This window comes from Idiotropiscis lumnitzeri, chromosome 2 (genome assembly GCF_059441095.1).
Source record: "Idiotropiscis lumnitzeri isolate Australia: NSW breed Sydney's pygmy pipehorse chromosome 2, RoL_Ilum_1.0, whole genome shotgun sequence".
NCBI classification, from domain to species: Eukaryota; Metazoa; Chordata; class Actinopteri; order Syngnathiformes; family Syngnathidae; genus Idiotropiscis; species Idiotropiscis lumnitzeri.
This window is the reverse complement of record NC_142392.1, coordinates 28,922,776-28,941,402: the sequence shown is the minus strand read 5'-3', so window position 1 is coordinate 28,941,402 and position 18,627 is coordinate 28,922,776. Positions and strand designations below refer to the sequence as shown.

Sequence of the window (18,627 nt, the reverse complement as noted above, 5' to 3'; positions counted from 1 at the left end):
CTTCCTCCAGCTTGTCTCCCAATAAGGCGGGCTGTATGGTGTTGAAAGCACTTGAGAAATCAAAGAACATGATCCACACCGTGCCCCCCGCCTTCTCCAGGTGGGAGAATGAAGTGTGGAGCAGGTAGATGATGGCATCATCCACACTGATGCCAGGCTGGTATGCGAACTGGAGTGGGTCCATTAAGGAGCTGACCAGGGGGCTCAGGAACTTTATTACCGGGAACAAAATGTTCCTGGCCTTGTTGGTAGAAAAGGGGGTTGTGGCGTACTCCCTTTTAAGCCCATAGTAAGCCAAAGATGCAGATGCATTCCTTGCAGCATGCGCTTGTTCACTGATGAGATCCGTGCAACCCTGGATGGATGCATTAAATGTATTTTAAATGTTTGGATGAAGTGAAACTATGCACATGTGCACAAAACAGTGCAGAGCCACCCGAGGTTCATTGACTCTCATACAACCAAGCCAGTACAAAGTTCATAAATGAAAAAGACCGATACATACTTGACTTTTAAAAAAAAAAAAAAAAACTTAATATTTTGTGTTTTATTCACCAAAATTGATCGACCGTCATTGATGTTTTCGCCACAGTGTGCACATTTTGTAGAGTCAGGCAGAATTCCTTCCGGAAGGAATTGCTTGAACAAGATATAAAAACCAGAAAATGTAAAATGTTAAATAATCAGTTCAAATTTTATACTGGGAAAAAACACGGAGTTCACCCCCCACTATTGGTTATTCTTTGGCATACATTTTCTGCACTGATTTTATTTGGCATAAACAAATGTTTAGCAAACCGACAAGTAAAAGGCAATAATTAAAAATAAAACGGCAATAACCTTGAACGCATTTCCCCAAACAACTTAATATTGTGATGCATATTTTTAACGATAGAAAGTCGTTCTTTACAAAGCAAATGAGAGTAAAACGTGTACAAACCTGCTTTGAGTGGCACAACACGAGGCTGGTTGCAAACTTCGTCCAGCAGTTGAAGATGTTGCTCGTTCTCTTCTTTTATTCCACAAAGTTCCTCTTTGTACTTGGGTGTCGTTCTTTCACTCATTTTCAAATGATAATTCCAAAAAATCCGCACTTGATCTCTGCTTGGCGATGAGTCATGTGCCTCTTTTCGTTAGCGGCTAGCTAGCTTACAAGCTAAGCTAACATGCTAAGCTAACTGCACCGAAAAGTATCAACACGCGAAGATGAGTTTATCGGGACACAAAGACTTAATGAATTATGTCGACGTCCTTTAGATGAGCACTAAGGATCGAGAGACCTCATTGTTGGGACAGAAACGCGACTGTCCTCAGCGAAGCCGGACCGAGATCTTACATTGTGGAAACAAAGCATGGACAAAGAGTGAGGAGGAACAGGAGGAGTCTTCTGAAGGTTCCCGAGGACTGGAAGAAATCTTCTGATACGGCTGAGGCTGCAAAGCAGGTGGATACATCGAAGGAGCACAGACCAAAACCACCAGCAATTTCTGGGATTACTGAACCTCTTCGAAGATCAACAAGAGTTAGACGACAACCGGACAGGCTGATTGAAAATGTTTAATGTTGTGTGATTGTTGCTAAAATTGTTGTAGAGCTGCTTGTTGTCATAAAAAATGGATAGATATTGTTAAGAAGTGAAAATAATTGATAACAAAACAAAATTATTATAATAATAATAAAAAATAATAAGAATGAAAAAAAAGCTTAGGCATTGTTTAACGTTTGAAAGGGAGATGTAATGATAGCAGTTATATAATTGGCCACTAGTTGGCAGTATTGCCCGATGTGTGTTTTGCTTACCAGACGAACAAGTGTGTCTGCACATAGACGAGAATGCAAGTCAGTAAATTAAGAGACACAAGCTTGCAGCATCACGTTGCCTGCGTGACTTCTGAAGATAGAAGACGGAACATTACAGTAATCATTAAAAAAAAACGTATAGTAACCATAAAATTATTTTTAAAAAACGTATCGTAAACATACTAAAGCTGTTGCTTTTTGTTATTTACAAAGAATTTTTGTTTAAAATCCCCCTGGCTCTTCTTTTTGTGTTTTCTATATTATGTACGTATTAGTAGCTTCCCACAACTCCCTGGCAGAAGGTAGGCACTGATTTTTTTCATATAAGAGAACATTATCAGATTCCCAAGCGTGAAAAAATCCTGAGTGACATGGCAGGTGCTAAGTACTTCAAATTAGATGCATCGCATGGATTTCGGTATTCATAAATGTGTTTGGTTTGCTTCTGTGAATAAAGATTTAAAAAAAAAAACGTATTAGTAAATATTTATCATCTCATCAATATTTGCACAACAGAGTACTGAGTTTCGAGATCCTCACAAAAAATAATTCTCAAAATTATATTTCTTAGCAATTTAGCTTAGTTAAGGGATATTTTATTGACAATCTAACATCAATCTACAAAGACAGAAAAAAAATTGGTGGTGGGGGGGGCGCGAATCTTTTTCTTCTTGGGAGGGGCGGGCGTGAAATAATTGAGAAGCACTGCTAGTATTTGCAGACATTATATTCATACAATCTCGCAGCCCGAGTGAAACACAGCATTGTTGCAAGTTCGGGAGGAGAAACTTAAACGTCTCACTGCTGGAGCAGCAGCGGCTTCACGAGGCAAAGGCGGAAGTGACGTCAGATCTTACGCGCCAATGTGGCGTTATTTTAGTTTTTTTTTTTTTTTTTATCAACCGAAATAGAATATTATATAGAATATATAATATATATGAGATTAAAGTCAGAATTCTGACTTTAAAGTCAGAATTCTGAGATTAAAGTCAGAATTCTCACTTTAAAGTCAGAATTCTGAGAATAAAGTGAGAATTCTGAGATTAAAGTCAGAATCCTTCCAATCTTTTTTTTTCTCATTCATGGCCCTAATCCTCTTCCGTACTTAACTAAGATAAATTGACAAGAAATGTAATTTTGAGAACTATTATAGTGAGGATCTCGAAACTCAGTACTCTGTTGTGCAAATATTGATGAGATGACAAATATTTGTCATGTTATTGTTGGAGTTGGGTCACCGTGGAAATAAGAAGTAGTTAGTAAATCAACCTTTAAAAGCCAAACTTACTCCAATGCGTGTTCGTTTTTTTGTGCTCAAAAAGAAAAGGGTCAAATAAAGACTCAACTGTCATGACCCGTGTCGGGCATGTCAATGTTTTTGTTATTGTTTTCTTCCCTCCTTCCTGCCATGTGCTTCTGTTATTGTTTTGTCAGCTGTGTTAGCGTTTCCCCTCAGCACTCGTCATCACCAGCCACGCACCTGTTCCCCGTTACCCTCATCAAGCACCTGCTTCCCATCTGCTCCCCTAATGACTCGGACTATTTAAACCTCCCAGACCGACAACGCAGTGTCGGGTCATTTTCGCCTCTGTGTCTCGCTTTGTTGCCGCATTTCATGGACTGCCACAACCGCGTTTATTTCCGGCCCTGTTCATGCTCTCTGGTAGTGATGGGTAGATGAGGCATCCTGTATCGTTTCGACACAGTGACACAATGTATTGACACTGTGTTGACACTGTGTTGCTGAATACTGACACCTGGTGGACTTGCAGGAAACATTTGACAGGGTCATCTGACACTAACTGTCAAACTAATTTTATCCAATTCCATTGATTAGCGACGTGATGTTTTTATATATCCTATTTCTTATTACTTTCCATTGCACTAATTATTCTCTTATCTAATTTATATATTTAACTGAATTATTGTTGTATTGCACTGGAGAGGGGAGCTCTCTAATCTCGTTGCACACTTGAGTACAATGACAAAGGGATTTCTGATTCTGATTAGGCATTTGCTTTCACATTATTTTTACATAAACGCAATTTCATAAAAAAAATCTTTGATATTCGAGACGCAGTTGATAAATTAAGAGAACATCTGTCTGAATGCCCAAGTAAAAGTGTTGTGAATGACAATGGACTCATTGTAATTAAAGATTTTTATTCCAAAAAATTAGTTTCTCCAGCGTTTTGTTATTCAGTCTATTTCTTTTTTTGAGGCAATTTCCCCCGCCTTTGAGAAGATCCTCTCACAAGGCACTGAAGAGGCCGGTGTGCACAACGCCTGTGTGGCTAATATAAATAGGTGAGGGAACGTTGCCTCCATGGACTTCCAGTATAAGAGCGGGTCTTCCGTACGTGCAACGTGTCCTGCGGACATATAGCGCTGCACCTCTGAGTGCGCATCAACAGTGACGTCTTCCATCTTGCGGATATTTAATGCAAAGTAACGTGCCAATAACTCGATGCTTGTTTTGAGCGTCCATCCTGTTGACAGATGCGCTTCCTTATGAACACAGTTCGGCGCGCGACCGCTGTGTCGACACGATTCTGGTAGTGGTCACGTGACTTTCTCAAAGCAGTACGCGCACCGACACGGGGTTTGCCCTGGAAGCTCGGCGCGCGCATCGACGCCTCGGTGTCGTTGGACCCATCACTACTCTCTGGTTCCTTGTCCTTGTGCCCGGTCAGTCTTGGTTAGTTGCCTTTGTTGTTTTTTTGTCCACGCCCCGTTGTTGTCCCTGCTGAGCTCTTCAATAAATCCCCTTTAAGTTTCACCTACCCCGGCTTCCTCGCTTCTTGGGTCCACCTCCTCATCGCCGCAAGGCGAAACCTGACAGAATGACCGACCACGAAAGAAGGACCCAGCGAGGGGCACCGCCGCACGGACCACCCCCAACAACCCGCCGATCAGCTCAGCGCCACGTCTGCCACGCTCCCCGTTTCTCCAGATTACGTCATCGACGGTTCCCCGGTCAATCCACCCCCTCTGATCATCGACCCAGATTATGAGGACGAGTTCGTAAAGACCGCCTCCCTTTTGGACTCCCGCCGCGCTGAGCTGGGAGCACGACTGGCCCAGAATAGCGGAGCAGGTGGCCTCGATCGTGGAGAAGGGCGCCGCCGAGGCACCACCCCGGGAGGCTATCATGGAGCTGACAGCTCAGATGGCGGAGCTGGAGGTCAAGATGGTGGAGAGCATGAGGCTGGCACAGCTGGCCGACCGAAAGATGGCTGAAAGGGGTCACGCCTCCACGTCGTCTGCCGCAACCCACGTCGCCTCCACGCCAGCTGCAGCAACCCACATCGCCTCCACGTCAGCAGCAGCACCCCACGTCGCCTCCACGTCAGTAGCAGCAACCCACGTCGCCTCCACGTCAGCTGCAGCAACCCATGCAGCCTCCACGTCAGTTGCACCAACCGTGCAGCCTCCGGTGCCTGCCCCTCATCAGCCTGCCGACCAACCCCTTCGTGTGAGTTCTATATGTTCCGCCAAGCCAGTTCCCCATTCTTCTTCGTCTCGTGTTAACATCTTTGATTACGACACCATTTTGTCCCCCCATGTTTTTGTTAATTCAGATTTAGATGATGACCCCTATTTTCATTTGTCTGTTTCCGAGTTTGACCCAGATTTTGATTTTTCTCATGAGTTTTCTTCTCCCAGTCAGTTTTTGTCACGGTTTTCTTTTGAGTCCACCCCTGAATCCCACCCATCAGACCTTTACTTGGGCACCCGGTTGGCCATCTTTCCCGGACCTCCGCGGGGTGGTCAACGACGGCGCCCAAGTAAAGGGTCTGCCACCTCTCGTAATAACACCCACTTTTTACACCCTGAGTCACGTTTTTCGGATTCACTTAGTTCACCTCGTCCGTCTGTTTCTGTACCTCGTCCACAGTCGGTTTCTGCATCACCTTCCGTTCAACCCACGTTTTGTAGCGCACGTTCACCAGCCCCTGTAGTCCCGGTACCTCGTTCACCATCGGTTTCAGCACCTGCTCACGTTCCCCTGGCACCTCCTAGCTCGCGTTCACCAGCCCCTGTAACCTTGGTCCCTCGTGTTCCCCATTCCCCTGATTCCCTATGGCGGCAGGCTGATCGGGATCAGGGCCCCCGGTTCGGCTGTGCCCGGACCGACTGCTGCATCCGGCCCTCTGTCGCCCCCTCGTCAGCTGCTGAGCCCCGTTCCGGCTCCTCCCCAGCTGCTGAGCCCCTTCCCGGCTCCCCGCCAGCTGCCGAGCCCCGTTCCGGCTCCCCGCCAGCTGCCGAGCCCCGTTCCGGCTCCCCGCCAGCTGCCGAGCCCCGTTCCGGCTCCCCGCCAGCTGCCGAGCCCCGTTCCGGCTCCACGCCAGCGGATGAGTCCCGTGCCGGCTCCCCGCCAGCAGATGCGTCCCGTTCCGGCTCCCCGCCAGATGATAAGCCCCGTCCCGGTTCCCCCCGAGCTGCTGGGGCCCGTTCTGGCCTCCCGAGAGCTGCTGACCCCCGCTCCGGCGCCTCGCCAGCGCTTCAAGTTCCTGTTCCGGCGGAGCACGTCCTGCGTCCGCCACAAGTCCCTGTTCCGGTGGAGCACGCCCTGCGTCCGCCACCAGTCCCTGTTCCGGCGGAGCACGCCCTGCGTCCGCCACCAGTCCCTGTTCCGGCGGAGCACGCCATGCGTCCGCCACAAGTCCCAGTTCTGGCGGAGCACATTCTGCGTCCGCCACAAGTCCCTGGTCCGGCGGAGAACGCCCTGCGTCCGCCACAAGTCCCTGTTCCGGCGGAGCACGCCCTGCGTCCGCCACAAGTCCCTGTTCCGGCGGAGCACGCCCTGCGTCCGCCACAAGTCCCTGTTCCGGCGGAGCACGCCACGCGTTCGCCACAAGTCCCTCTTCTGGCGGAGCACGTTCTGCGTCCGCCACCAGTCCTGGCTCCGGCGGAGCATGCTCTGCGTCCGCCACGAGTCCCTGTTCCGGCGGAGCACGCCCTGCGACCGCCACAAGTCCCTGTTCGGGCGGAGCACGTCCTGCGTCCGCTACCGCTCCAAGTCCCGGCCTCTGGTGCGCCCGGCCCCCGGCCGCTCCAAATCCCTGCCTTGGCGGCGCCAGACGGTCCGCCGCCACCCCAATTCCCTGTCCCGGCGGCGCCCGACGATCCGCCGTCGCCCCAAGCTCCTGCACCGGTGGTGGAGGACGACACGCCGCCGCCTCTCGCCTCTGCCCCGGCGGTGCCAGATGAACCACCGCCACTTCTCGCCTCCGTGTCGGCGGCGTCCGACGATCCACTACCGCTCCAGATTCCTGCCTCGGCGGTGGACGATGACCAGCCGCCGCCTGCCGCCCTTACCTCGGCGGCATCCGACGAACCGCCACCACTCCACGTTCCTGTCTCGGCGGGGCTTGACAACCAGCCGCCGCTCCACTTTCCTGTCTCAGCAGGGTTCGAGGACCAGCCGCCATGCCACGTTCCTGTCTCGGCGGGGTTCGAGGACCAGCCGCCGCTCCACGTTCCTGTCTCGGCGGGGTTCGATGACCTGCCGCCGCTCCACGTTCCTGTCCCGGCGGGGTTCGAGGACCAGCCGCCGCTCCACGTTCCTGTTTCGGCGGGGTTCGACGACCAGCCGCCGCTCCACGTTCCTGTCTCGGCGGGGTTCGACGACCAGCCGCCGCTCCACGTTCCTGTCTCGGCGGGGTTCGCCGACCAGCTGCCGCCCCAAGGGCCTGCCTCGACGGCGGTCGACGACCCTCCGCCGCGTCTCGTCCCTGCTCCGGCGGCATCCGGCGTTCCACCGTGCCTCGTCTCCGTCTCGGCGGCGTCCGACGTCCCGCCATTGCTCCAAGTTCCTGCCTCGGCTGTGCCCGCCTCAACGCCAGTCCAAGCTCCGTCCTCTGCGGCACCCTGCGCCCCGCCGACGCCCCTCGTCTCAGCCCCATCAGCGGACTCCATGTGGCGTTCGGGTCGTCCCGGACGTCCGCCTGAATGGCCCCATCGGGACGCACTGGTCTGGCCCCCCGGCCGGCCGCCTGAATGGCCACATCTGGACTCGCTGGTCTGGCCCCCCGGTCGGCCGCCTGAAAGACCACAACTGGACTCGCTGGTCTGGCCTCCCAGACGCCCGCCTGACCAGTCTTTTGATTGCGGGTCGTGGTCCCGCCTTCCGGCCCCCTTCCGCCCACCCCCGTTTTTGGACAATGTTTGTTTGTTTTGGGACGTCTGGCATCCGTCCCTTGAGGGGGGGTACTGTCATGACCCGTGTCGGGCATGTCAATGTTTTTGTTATTGTTTTCTTCCCTCCTTCCTGCCATGTGCTTCTGTTATTGTTTTGTCAGCTGTGTTAGCGTTTCCCCTCAGCACTCGTCATCACCAGCCACGCACCTGTTCCCCGTTACCCTCATCAAGCACCTGCTTCCCATCTGCTCCCCTAATGACTCGGACTATTTAAACCTCCCAGACCGACAACGCAGTGTCGGGTCATTTTCGCCTCTGTGTCTCGCTTTGTTGCCGCATTTCATGGACTGCCACGACCGCGTTTATTTCCGGCCCTGTTCATACTCTCTGGTTCCTTGTCCTTGTGCCCGTTCAGTCTTGGTTAGTTGCCTTTGTTGTTTTTTTGTCCACGCCCCGTTGTTGTCCCTGCTGAGCTCTTCAATAAATCCCCTTTAAGTTTCACCTACCCCGGCTTCCTCGCTTCTTGGGTCCACCTCCTCATCGCCGCAAGGCGAAACCTGACAGGGAAATCAATAAAAATGCTGCAATGATAGAAAATACTGCAATGATAAAAGTGCTGTAATGGTAAATGAAGGATTGTATTATGATCGCTGGCATTATTTTAAACACTTACAGGACAGAAGGTCAATTATTTAATTTAGCAGGTTCATATTTACGGAATATGTTAAACATTGATGAAACAAAAAGCATTTATCAAATGGAACTAGAAGCACGGGTCACAAGAATAACTGGGATTGTAGTCCTGATGTTTTCTGATTTATTATATTTTTCTCATATGCTAAATTTATAGTACTTAGTTTAAATGTGTGAACTTTATTGAAATTTTGGGTAGTGAGAACAAATTTGCACACATAGCATTTCCATAACTTGCATTCACATTCACAGCACTTCATGGTCAAATACGACGAAGCACATTCTCCACATTGGCTGTAGAAGATGCAAACATACCAAATTGGGCACTGGAGGACTCACACAGACGCTATAAAAAAACACATTCCGAAAGACAGAACAATTGGAGATCGGGGCACATGCACATACGCATGCATACACACAGACACACCCTTACACCTGCACATACACATGCACATACACGTATACCTGCATATACACATGCACACCGACAATATTCCAGAGGAATGCCAGCGGGTAGAAAGACGGAGAGACTGCCCGCCGGGGAAGGCCAGCCTTGGCGTGCCAGTCTTGGGAACCAGACGGGAATCAACTTATCCAGACGATGACTAACCTGGGGAGGACCTTCCCTTGGACGTGGACCCGTGCCGTGGGAGGGAGCGAGGACGACCAATTCAACCTACATTACTCTTGACATGAAAAACTCCTATAAAAACTGAAGCTGGGCTGAAAGATGGTGCGCATTTTTTGACTGTGCTCGCCCGAGTGCAGTTTTCTCGTGAGATTAAGAAAAAGCCGCCCAGATATCTGTCTTTGTACTATTTCCTGAACTCCAGAAATGGAAGAAACTAAATATCGGAACTCTAATCGGTTGTTGAGTCTTTATTTGACCCTTTTCTTCTTGAGTACAAAAAAACTAACACGTACTGGCGTAAGTTTGGCTTTTAAAGGTTGATTTACTAACTAGTACTTCTCATTTCCACGGTGACTCTACTCCAACAATACTAAAGCTGTTGCTTTGTTATTCATATAGAATTTTTGTTTAAAATCCCCCTGGCTCTTCTTTTTGTCTTTTCTATATTCTGTACGTATTAATAACTGTTTGTTAATGTTTTAAAGTTTTGGGCAAAAAACGTATTAGTAAATATTTATCATGTCACTGATGGTGTAGTGGTACACTCGCCTGAGTTGTGTGCAGGCAACGTGGGTTCAGTTCCCACTCAGTGACGGTGTCTATGTCTGCCCTGTGACTGGCTGGCGACCAGTTCAGGGTGTAGTGCGCCTTTCGCCCGTAGTCAGCTGGAATTGGCTCCAGCACTCTCCCGCGACCCTGTTCAGGATAAGCGGTGTGGATAATGACATGACATGACAAATATTTGTCATCTCATCAATATTTGCACAACAGAGTACTGAGTTTCGAGATCCTCACTATAATAGTTCTCGAAATTATATTTCTTATCAATGTAGGTTAGTTAAGGGATATTTTATTGACAATCTAATCTCAATATACAAAGACAGAAAAAAAAATTGGTGGTGGGGGGGCGCGAATCTTTTTCTTCTTGGTAGGGGCGGGGGTGAAATAATTGAGAGGCACTGCGAGTATATGCAGACATTATATCCATACAATCTTGCAGCCCGATTGAACCACAGCATTGTTGTAAATTCGGTAGGAGAAACGTAACCTTCCCACTGCTGTTCCAGCAGCTGCTTCTCCGGGCATAGGGGGAAGTGACGTCGGAGCTGACTCGATTTTGTGGCGTTATTTTAGTTATTTTGTTAAAAAAAATTTATCAACCGAATTAAAATATTACATAGAATATATATTAAAAGAGAATAGTCAGGTGTAAAAACAAACACAGAGGCAAAGAAATATATTTGAAAAATACGTGCTTAAAGCATGACGTCATTAGCAAGCGCGCAGCTTCCGAAGGACCTCGACCACATCCACCGACCCGTCCACACCGGAACAAAAACACCCACCGCTAAATTTTTCTGATTTAGTGTGGAACTAATTTTTTCAAAGGATGTCCAGTGCTACTCTAAAGGACTACGACATAATTCATTAAGTCTTTGTGTCCCGATAACCTCATCTTCGCGCGTTGATGCTTTTCGGCGTAGTTAGCTTAGCTTGTTAGCTTGCTAGCCGCTAACGAAAAGAGGCACATGACTCATCGCCTAGCAGAGATCAATTGCGCATTTTTTGGAATTATCATTTGAAAATGTGTGCAAGAACGACACCCAAGTACAAAGAGAAACTTTGTGGAATCAAAGAAGAGAACGAGCAACATCTTCAACTGCTGGACGAAGTTTGCAACCAGCCTCGTGTTGTGCCACACAAAGCAGGTTTGTACCCGTCTTACTCTCATTTGCTTTGTAAAGAACGACTTTCTATCGTTAAAAATGTGCATCACAACATTAAGTTGTTTGGGGAAATCGTTCAAGGTTATTGCCGTTTTATTTTTAAATATTGCCTTTTACTTGCAGGTCTGCTGAGCAATTGTTTATGTCAAATGAAATCAGTGCAGAAAATATATGCCAAAGAATAACCAATAGTGGGGGGTGAACTCCATGTTTTTCCCAGTATAAAATTTACATTTAAAATAACAAAACATTTTCTGGTTTTTATATTTTGTTCAAGCAATTCCTTACGGAAGCAATTCCGCCTGACTCTAAAAATGTGCACACTGCCGCGAAAACGTCAATGGCGGTTGATCAATATTAGTGAATAAAACACAAAATATATATATATTTTTTTTTAAATCAAGTACGGATTGGTCTTATTTATTTATGAACTTCTTACTGGCTTGGTCGGGTGAGAGTCAATGAACCTCGGGTGGCCCTGCACTGTTTTGTGCACGTGTGCATCGTTTCACCCCATCCAAACATTTAAAATACATTGAATGCATCCATCCAGGGTTGCACGGATCTCATCAGTGAACAAGCGCATGCTGCAAGGAATGCATCTGCATCTTTGTCTTACTATGGGCTTAAAAAGGCTGAACGTCACAACCCCCTTTTCTACCTACAAGTCCAGGAACATTTAGTTCCTGGTAATAAAGTTCCTGTGGCCCAGGTGGTTTGCATCACCCCCACAACTCATAGTTCCTGGTAATTTATCCAAATGACAATGATGATGGATCAGTGGGAGGTCTTGTGTTACTTTGTTACTCATTACTGACACCCTATAGCTGTTAAGCGTCATTGCAGTTCCAAAATAATTCAGTGAACTCTTAAAATATTATGGTGTATCTTAGTTGAATTCGAATACATATTCCAAAAACGTCTGTGACTATGTCAGGAATGAAATCGGGCATCAGCCGCAACGTGCTTCCTTTTTAAATGCTCGTTTATCACGGTTGTGCTGTTAAAGGGAGGTTTACATCGGAGGACGTAATTTTGTGAAATGCCCCCATGGTCCGGTCCAAGTTGGGGTTGCACGCATTGATTCGTGTGCGGCAGGCACAAGTCAAGGTAGCACGGTAGAAACAATATAAGACAAAGTCGCCGCATGAGGTTTGATCTGACTTTACACCAACTGACTGGTACAAGATCGAAGGCTCATCCTCGGATATGCTGCCATGGATATTACGGCCCTGGATAAGGACCCACTCCACTGAAGTCATCTTCCTGCAGCGCTTCATTCAATTGACTCTTATATTATCTCATCTATCATTGCATAGCATCATTGTATGTGTCAAATGTTGCCCAGTTGGCATCCATTGCAGCCTGGAAGGGGGATTCCCCCATCTGTGGTCCCTTCTCAAGGTTTCTCACTTTTCCCCTAATGAGGTTTTGTGAGTTTTTCCTTGCCCTTCTGGGGGTTAAGATCGGGGATGTCGATTGTGGCTATGTAAAGCCCTTTGAGACTGTCTGTGATTAAGGGCTATACAAATAAAATTGACTTGACTTGACTTGACCAAACCAAATGTGTGTTTGTCTTTTTGTGTCCTGCAGACGTCAGTGAAAACTGTCTCCGTTCTGTGAAAGAGGAGCCAGACTTGACTCACATCAAAAAGGAGGAGGAGGAGGAGGAGATCAACAAGTCACCAGTGAACGTTGACCCTATAAAGACTGAAGATGAAAACAAGGATGAGTGTGAGGACAACAGAGGGGCGGAGCCTACAAGCAGCAGTTCAAGTCATCTCGTGACAACAGAAGTTGATGAAGACCACCGGGGGCCATCACAAGCACATAATGAGGACACATTATCACACGCTCATGATGATGATGATGATGATGATGATGATGATGATGGGCAAGCCAAAGGTGAAAGGGCATGTCACACTGACTCATTCACTTCAAAGCTGTCTTTAAAAGGGCACAGAAAAACACACAGTGGTGAAAAACCTTTTTCCTGCTCGGTATGTGGCAAAAGCTTCTCTCGAAAGTCTCATTTAGTAAGGCACACAAGAACGCACAGTGGAGAAAAACCTTTTTCTTGCTCAGTTTGTGGCAAAAGCTTCTATCAAAATTCAAGTTTAACATACCACACAAGAATACACAGTGGAGAAAAACCTTTTTCCTGCTCAGTTTGTGGCAAGAGTTTCTCTCGAAAGTTTCATTTAACAATCCACACAAGAACACACAGTGATGAAAAATCTTTTTCCTGCTCAGTTTGTGGAAAATGCTTCTCTCTAAAGGCAAATTTAACAGAACACGCAAGAACACACACTGGAGAAAAACCTTTTTCTTGCTCAGTTTGTGGCAAAAGCTTTTCTTTAAAGTCAAATTTAAAAACACATATACGATTACACACTGGAGAAAAACCTTTTTCATGCTCAGTTTGTGGCAAGAGTTTCTCTCAAAATTCAAGTTTAACATACCACACAAGAATACACAGTGGAGAAAAACCTTTTTCCTGCTCAGTTTGTGGCAAGAGTTTCTCTCGAAGGTCTCATTTAATAATTCACACAAGAACACACAGTGGTGAAAAATCTTTTTCCTGCTCAGTTTGTGGAAAATGCTTCTCTCAAAAGGAAGGTTTAACAAGCCACACAAGAACACACACTGGAGAAAAACCATTTTCCTGCTTGGTTTGTGGTAAAAGCTTTTCTCTAAAATCAAATTTGACAAGTCACACAAGAAAGCACAGTGGTGAAAAACCTTTTTCCTGCTCAGTTTGTGCCAAGAGGTTCTCTCAAAAGTCGCATTTACGAAGCCACACAAGAACGCACAGTGGAGAAAAACCTTTTTCCTGCTCAGTTTGTGCCAAGAGGTTCTCTCGAAAGTCGCATTTACGAAGCCACACAAGAACACACAGTGGAGAAAAACCTTTTTCCTGCTCAGTTTGTGCCAAGAGGTTCTCTCGAAAGTCGCATTTACGAAGCCACACAAGAACGCACAGTGGAGACAAGCCATTGAGTTGCAGCGTTTGTGCTAAAAAATTCTTCACTAAACAGGGTGCTGAGAGTCACAATTGTGCTGGTGAGAAAAGCAGCGATTCTTGAAGCTTAAAAAAAAGAAAACAAAAAACTGAAGGAACTGACTCTTAGTGGTAAGATGTAAATGTGATTTTGAATAAAATATGAAAAATTTAATTTTGCAAAGCTCTTTTATTGGCACTAAGCCAATGGGATCAGAGCCAGAATTATCAATGTGTTTGTGTGATGATGATCTTTTTTTTTGTGATTTTACATCAAGATGTAAATGAAATTAATTGCCTTTGCCTGGAATAACATTTGTTAACGTTATGCTTTTCAGTTGTCTTTTTACTTAATGGTACAGGTGTGAGAAGAAACGGTGCTTATGAAATCGTTGCCTTCCACAATCATCAATAAAATCACTTGTTCCACTTGCTCAACTGGCTTTCATTACGCTGTGTGAAAAGGTGAAAAACAGAACTAGAAGTTGAACTATAAAAAGAACCAGAAAGAGAAACGCAAATCGTCTCAGTTTCTCTCAAAGGTTTTGGAATGTCAGGAGTTGGCAACTTGATGGCGACTGGAGTCAGCGCTGGTTTTCTCGCTGTGTTAGGCTGGCTCGTATGTGTATGGTCCATTGAACAAAATTCAAACTCTTCAAATATCCCCTCAGATATATTTAATATTTCGCTTTCTGAATAAATTTCTGACTAGCTAAAACCTCTTTCCAGGTTGAGCTCTATCAAGCGTTTGGGGCTTGTTGCCTAGCAGAATCTTACTTCGGAAAAAACGTATAATTTTGTCAAATATACTAAATATTTTTGTTCATGCTCTATTATATTTTTTATATATTGGATTATTTTTATAATGAAATAGGGAAATATTAAAATTGGCAACCACATACAGACCTAATTCAATTAATATGAAATATAAAACATTTTATAACTATTGAACTCAATGAGAAGAGTCCTAATCTTGAATAAATATTGAAATATAAAAAATACTTATATATTAAATAAATTCAATTACCCAACTCCGGATGAGCGGCAGAAAATGGCTGGATGGATGGAATAATTTAAATTGCATACATATTCAAATGAACAAATTTGTTCAGAAATATTCAAGAGTCAAATAAAAAGGTTTAAATTAATATTGATATAATTTAACATTAAAATAATTGAATAAATATTGTATTATTACATAAACAAGCTTAAATATAAATTCTAATAAATAAAAAAAAAAGTTGTGTATTTTTAAATGGCCTAATCTAGATATGGGAAGTAATTCTCTTTATGAAACTATGAAGGGACTGGAGCTCACATAAGTGACCAGTCTTGGTTCTGAAGTTCCGATGTAACCAGATACTGCCCTGAGAGAAAATAGGCCTGAGCATTGTTTATGGTGGGGGCAATTCTCTCGCCAGGTCAGTGACCTTCCAGGGTATGAGAGTAATTTAAGGTGGTCACGAGTAGACTGGTCGTATCAACGGGGAGACGCATCTGCTCTCCCTCTGGGGGACTTTTGGAGGGAAATCCCGAAGACTAGCGTGATGGGAATGCATATGCAACAAGGGAAAATGAGATATTCATGTCCTATTTGGGCATTCCCTATAAGAAGGGAATGTCTGAGAGGGGGCTCACACGTTTTTGGGGAGACTTCTTTTGACATCAGCATGTGACGAGAATAAAATCTTTCTTCTTTCTTTTGTTCTTTTCCATCACCAATCCAGCCTTGCTCGGCTGCCTCTCCGGAAGGCAGCAAGAACCCACACTTCAAAGACAAAATATACTACATATTGAAAGAAAAATAATACTCAAATATTGAAATAAGTATAGAATTGAATGAATTAACCACAAAGAAATAAATACCTTCTGGAAAATATAATTATTTATCAACATTTGTCAAAATTTTTCTTTCTTGCACATTCTTAAACAATCGTAATTTTTTTTTACTTTTACTTTTTAAGTTACTTCAGTGCATTTCACACCTGAGCCTTCAGTGAAGTCCTACTTTGTCCTACTTGAATGAATCCCCATTAAAATACCATCATTTATGACACCACGGCTGGATAAATAATTTGGAGAAACACACTTACGCACCACTGAGTGAGTGTTGGACGATATAGCTTCTCTTGAAAGTTCCGACTTGAAAATCTCCTTGCAAGTGTATCTGCAATTAAATCCACAGGACCGTTTCAAACTTGTCTTTATCTTCGGGTTCATCATAAACAAAGGTGTTGAATACCTCGATGGCCTCCGGCATTGGTTCGCAAAAGGGCTATTTTTCTTTCGTCCGCTTTGTTTCCGACTCCCACGGCGGCAAGTTAGAGCAGGAATTGTTGCTTGAACTCGCGTCCACATTTCCCGTCATTTTCAGCGCTTCTGGTGGCCTTAAGCAGTCCATCTCGCATCAGTCCTTTTCTTGACCCGCGACCTGGTACCATGTAATGTTCTGGCTTCTATCTTAAGAAGTCACACAGGTAACGTGATGCTGCAAGCTTGTTTCTCTTTATTTACTGACTTGCATTCTCATCTATGTGCAGACACACTTGTTCGTCTGGTAACCAAACACACGTCAGGCAATACTGCCAACTAGTGACTAATGATATAACTGCTATCATTACAGTTACTGTTGGAGTTGGGTCACCATGGAAATGAGAAGTAGTTTCGTAAATCAACCTTTAAAAGCCAAACTTACTCCAATGCGTGTTCGTTTTTTTGTACTCAAGAAGAAAAGGGTCAAATAAAGACTCAACAACTGATAAGAGTTCCGATATTTAGTTTCTTCCATTTCTGGAGTTCAGGAAATAGTACAAAGACAGATATCTGGCCAGCTTTTTCTGAATCTCACGAGAAACTGCACTCGGGCGAGCACAGTCGAAAAATGCGCGCCATCTTTCAGCCCAGCTTCAGTTTTTATAGGAGTTTTTTTATGTCAAGGGTAATGTAGGTTGAATCGGTCGTCCCCGCTCCCTCCCACGGCACGGGTCCACGTTCAAGGGAAGGTCCTCCCCAGGTTAGTCATCGTGTGGATAAGTTGATTCCCGTCTGGTTCCCAAGACTGGCACGCCAAGGCTGGCCTTCTCCGGCGGGCAGTCTCTCCGTCTCTCTCCCCGCTGGCATTCCTCTGGAATCTTGTCGGTGTGCATGTGTGCGTGTGTATGTGCAAGTGTATATATATGTCTGTGTGTATGCGTATGCGTATGTGCATGTGCTCCGATCTCCAATTGTAATGTCTTTTGGAATGTGTTTTTCTTTTGATAGCGTCTATGTGAGTCCTCCAGTGCCAAATTTGGTATGTTTGCATCTTCTACAGCCAATGTAGAGAATGTGCTTCATCGTATTTGTCCAAGAAGTGCTGTCAGTGTGAGGGCAGCTCATGGAAATGCTATGTAGGCAAATTTGTTCTCACGACTGAGAATTTCAATAAAGTTGTTGCGTTTGCAGCTTCGTATTCCATATTTTCTTTCGGCTCACCATCTTGCTGTTTATTTTTCAGTCACTCGACACAACATGTCTTCCCACAGCCAACATCCATAAAAGGGCATTTCAACAAACGTAAAACGTCATCACGTAAACCACGCGAGATTTACGACAGTAACAAAAATAAATGTGACATTCAACAAAATACACACATACCCAAATTCACATAATGACATATAATTAAATATATCATTACTTAACTAAAGAATACCATGAGAGCATATAACTCAACAGGAACAATAACACAACATTAAACATTTTCAATCAGCCTGTCCGGTTGTCGTCTAACTCTTGTTGATCTTCGTAGAGGTTCAGTAATCCCAGAAATTGCTGGTGGTTGAGGTCTGTGCTCCTTCGATGTATCCGCCTGCTTTGCAGCCTCAGCCTTATCAGAAGATTTCTTGCAGTCCTCGGTAGTGATGGGTAGATGAGGCATCCTGTATCGTTTTGACACAGTGACACACTGTATTGACACTGTGTTGACACTGTGTTGCTGAATACTGACACCTGGTGGACTTGCAGGAAAAATTTGACCGGGTCATCAGACTCTGATCTGTCAAACTAATTTTATCCAATTCCATTGATTAGGCATTTGCATTCACATTATTTTTACATATACGTACTTTCATAAAAAAATCTTTGATATTCGAGACGCAGTTGATAAATTAAGAGAACATCTGTCTGAATGCCTAAGTAAAAGTGTTGCGAATGACAATGGACTCATTGTAATTAAAGATTTTTATTAAAAAAAATAGTTTCTCCAGCGTTTTGTTATTCATGTCGCGGTTGCGCGAACCGGGTGAGAGGGAAGGAGCACCCAAGAGCTACAGGAGTGTTTGAGACAGGGTTTATTGGGGAATGAGGAAGGGCGGCAAGCCCGGAGGGAAGCACCGACGGGCAGGCGTCGGGGCGGCGTGCACCGGGAGGTGCTGACGGGCAGGCGTCGGAGCGGTGGGCACCGGGAGGTGCGGATGAGCAGACGTCGGAGCGGGGTGCACCGGGAGGTGCGGTCGGGCAGGCGGAGGTGCGGAAGACGCGGCGCGGCGGAAGCCCGGGCACGGCGTGTTGCGGAGAGCGCTGGCGGGATGAGCTCCGGGCAGGAACTCGGGAGCGGTTGCGGGCGGAGCGGGTCCGGACGGGCTCGGTCGGCT

At 45.8% G+C, this 18,627-nt stretch overlaps 3 protein-coding genes across 3 annotated transcripts in view; 1 reads left to right on the top strand and 2 right to left on the bottom strand.

The window, feature by feature from the left end:
• Positions 1-18,627, bottom strand: part of LOC148342219 (uncharacterized) — a 343,669-nt gene that overhangs the window by 200,533 nt on the left and 124,509 nt on the right. The gene's annotated exons all lie outside the window — the stretch shown is intronic.
• The window catches only part of LOC148342220 (uncharacterized), a 161,900-nt gene that overhangs the window by 25,420 nt on the left and 117,853 nt on the right, over positions 1-18,627 (bottom strand). The gene's annotated exons all lie outside the window — the stretch shown is intronic.
• LOC148342230 (uncharacterized) lies at positions 3,470-14,081 on the top strand. Its single transcript, XM_088285360.1, has 3 exons — positions 3,470-3,473; positions 4,754-4,824; positions 12,624-14,081. The coding sequence occupies exons 1-3, from the start codon at positions 3,470-3,472 to the stop codon at positions 14,079-14,081; spliced, it is 1,533 nt and encodes a 510-aa protein (XP_088141486.1).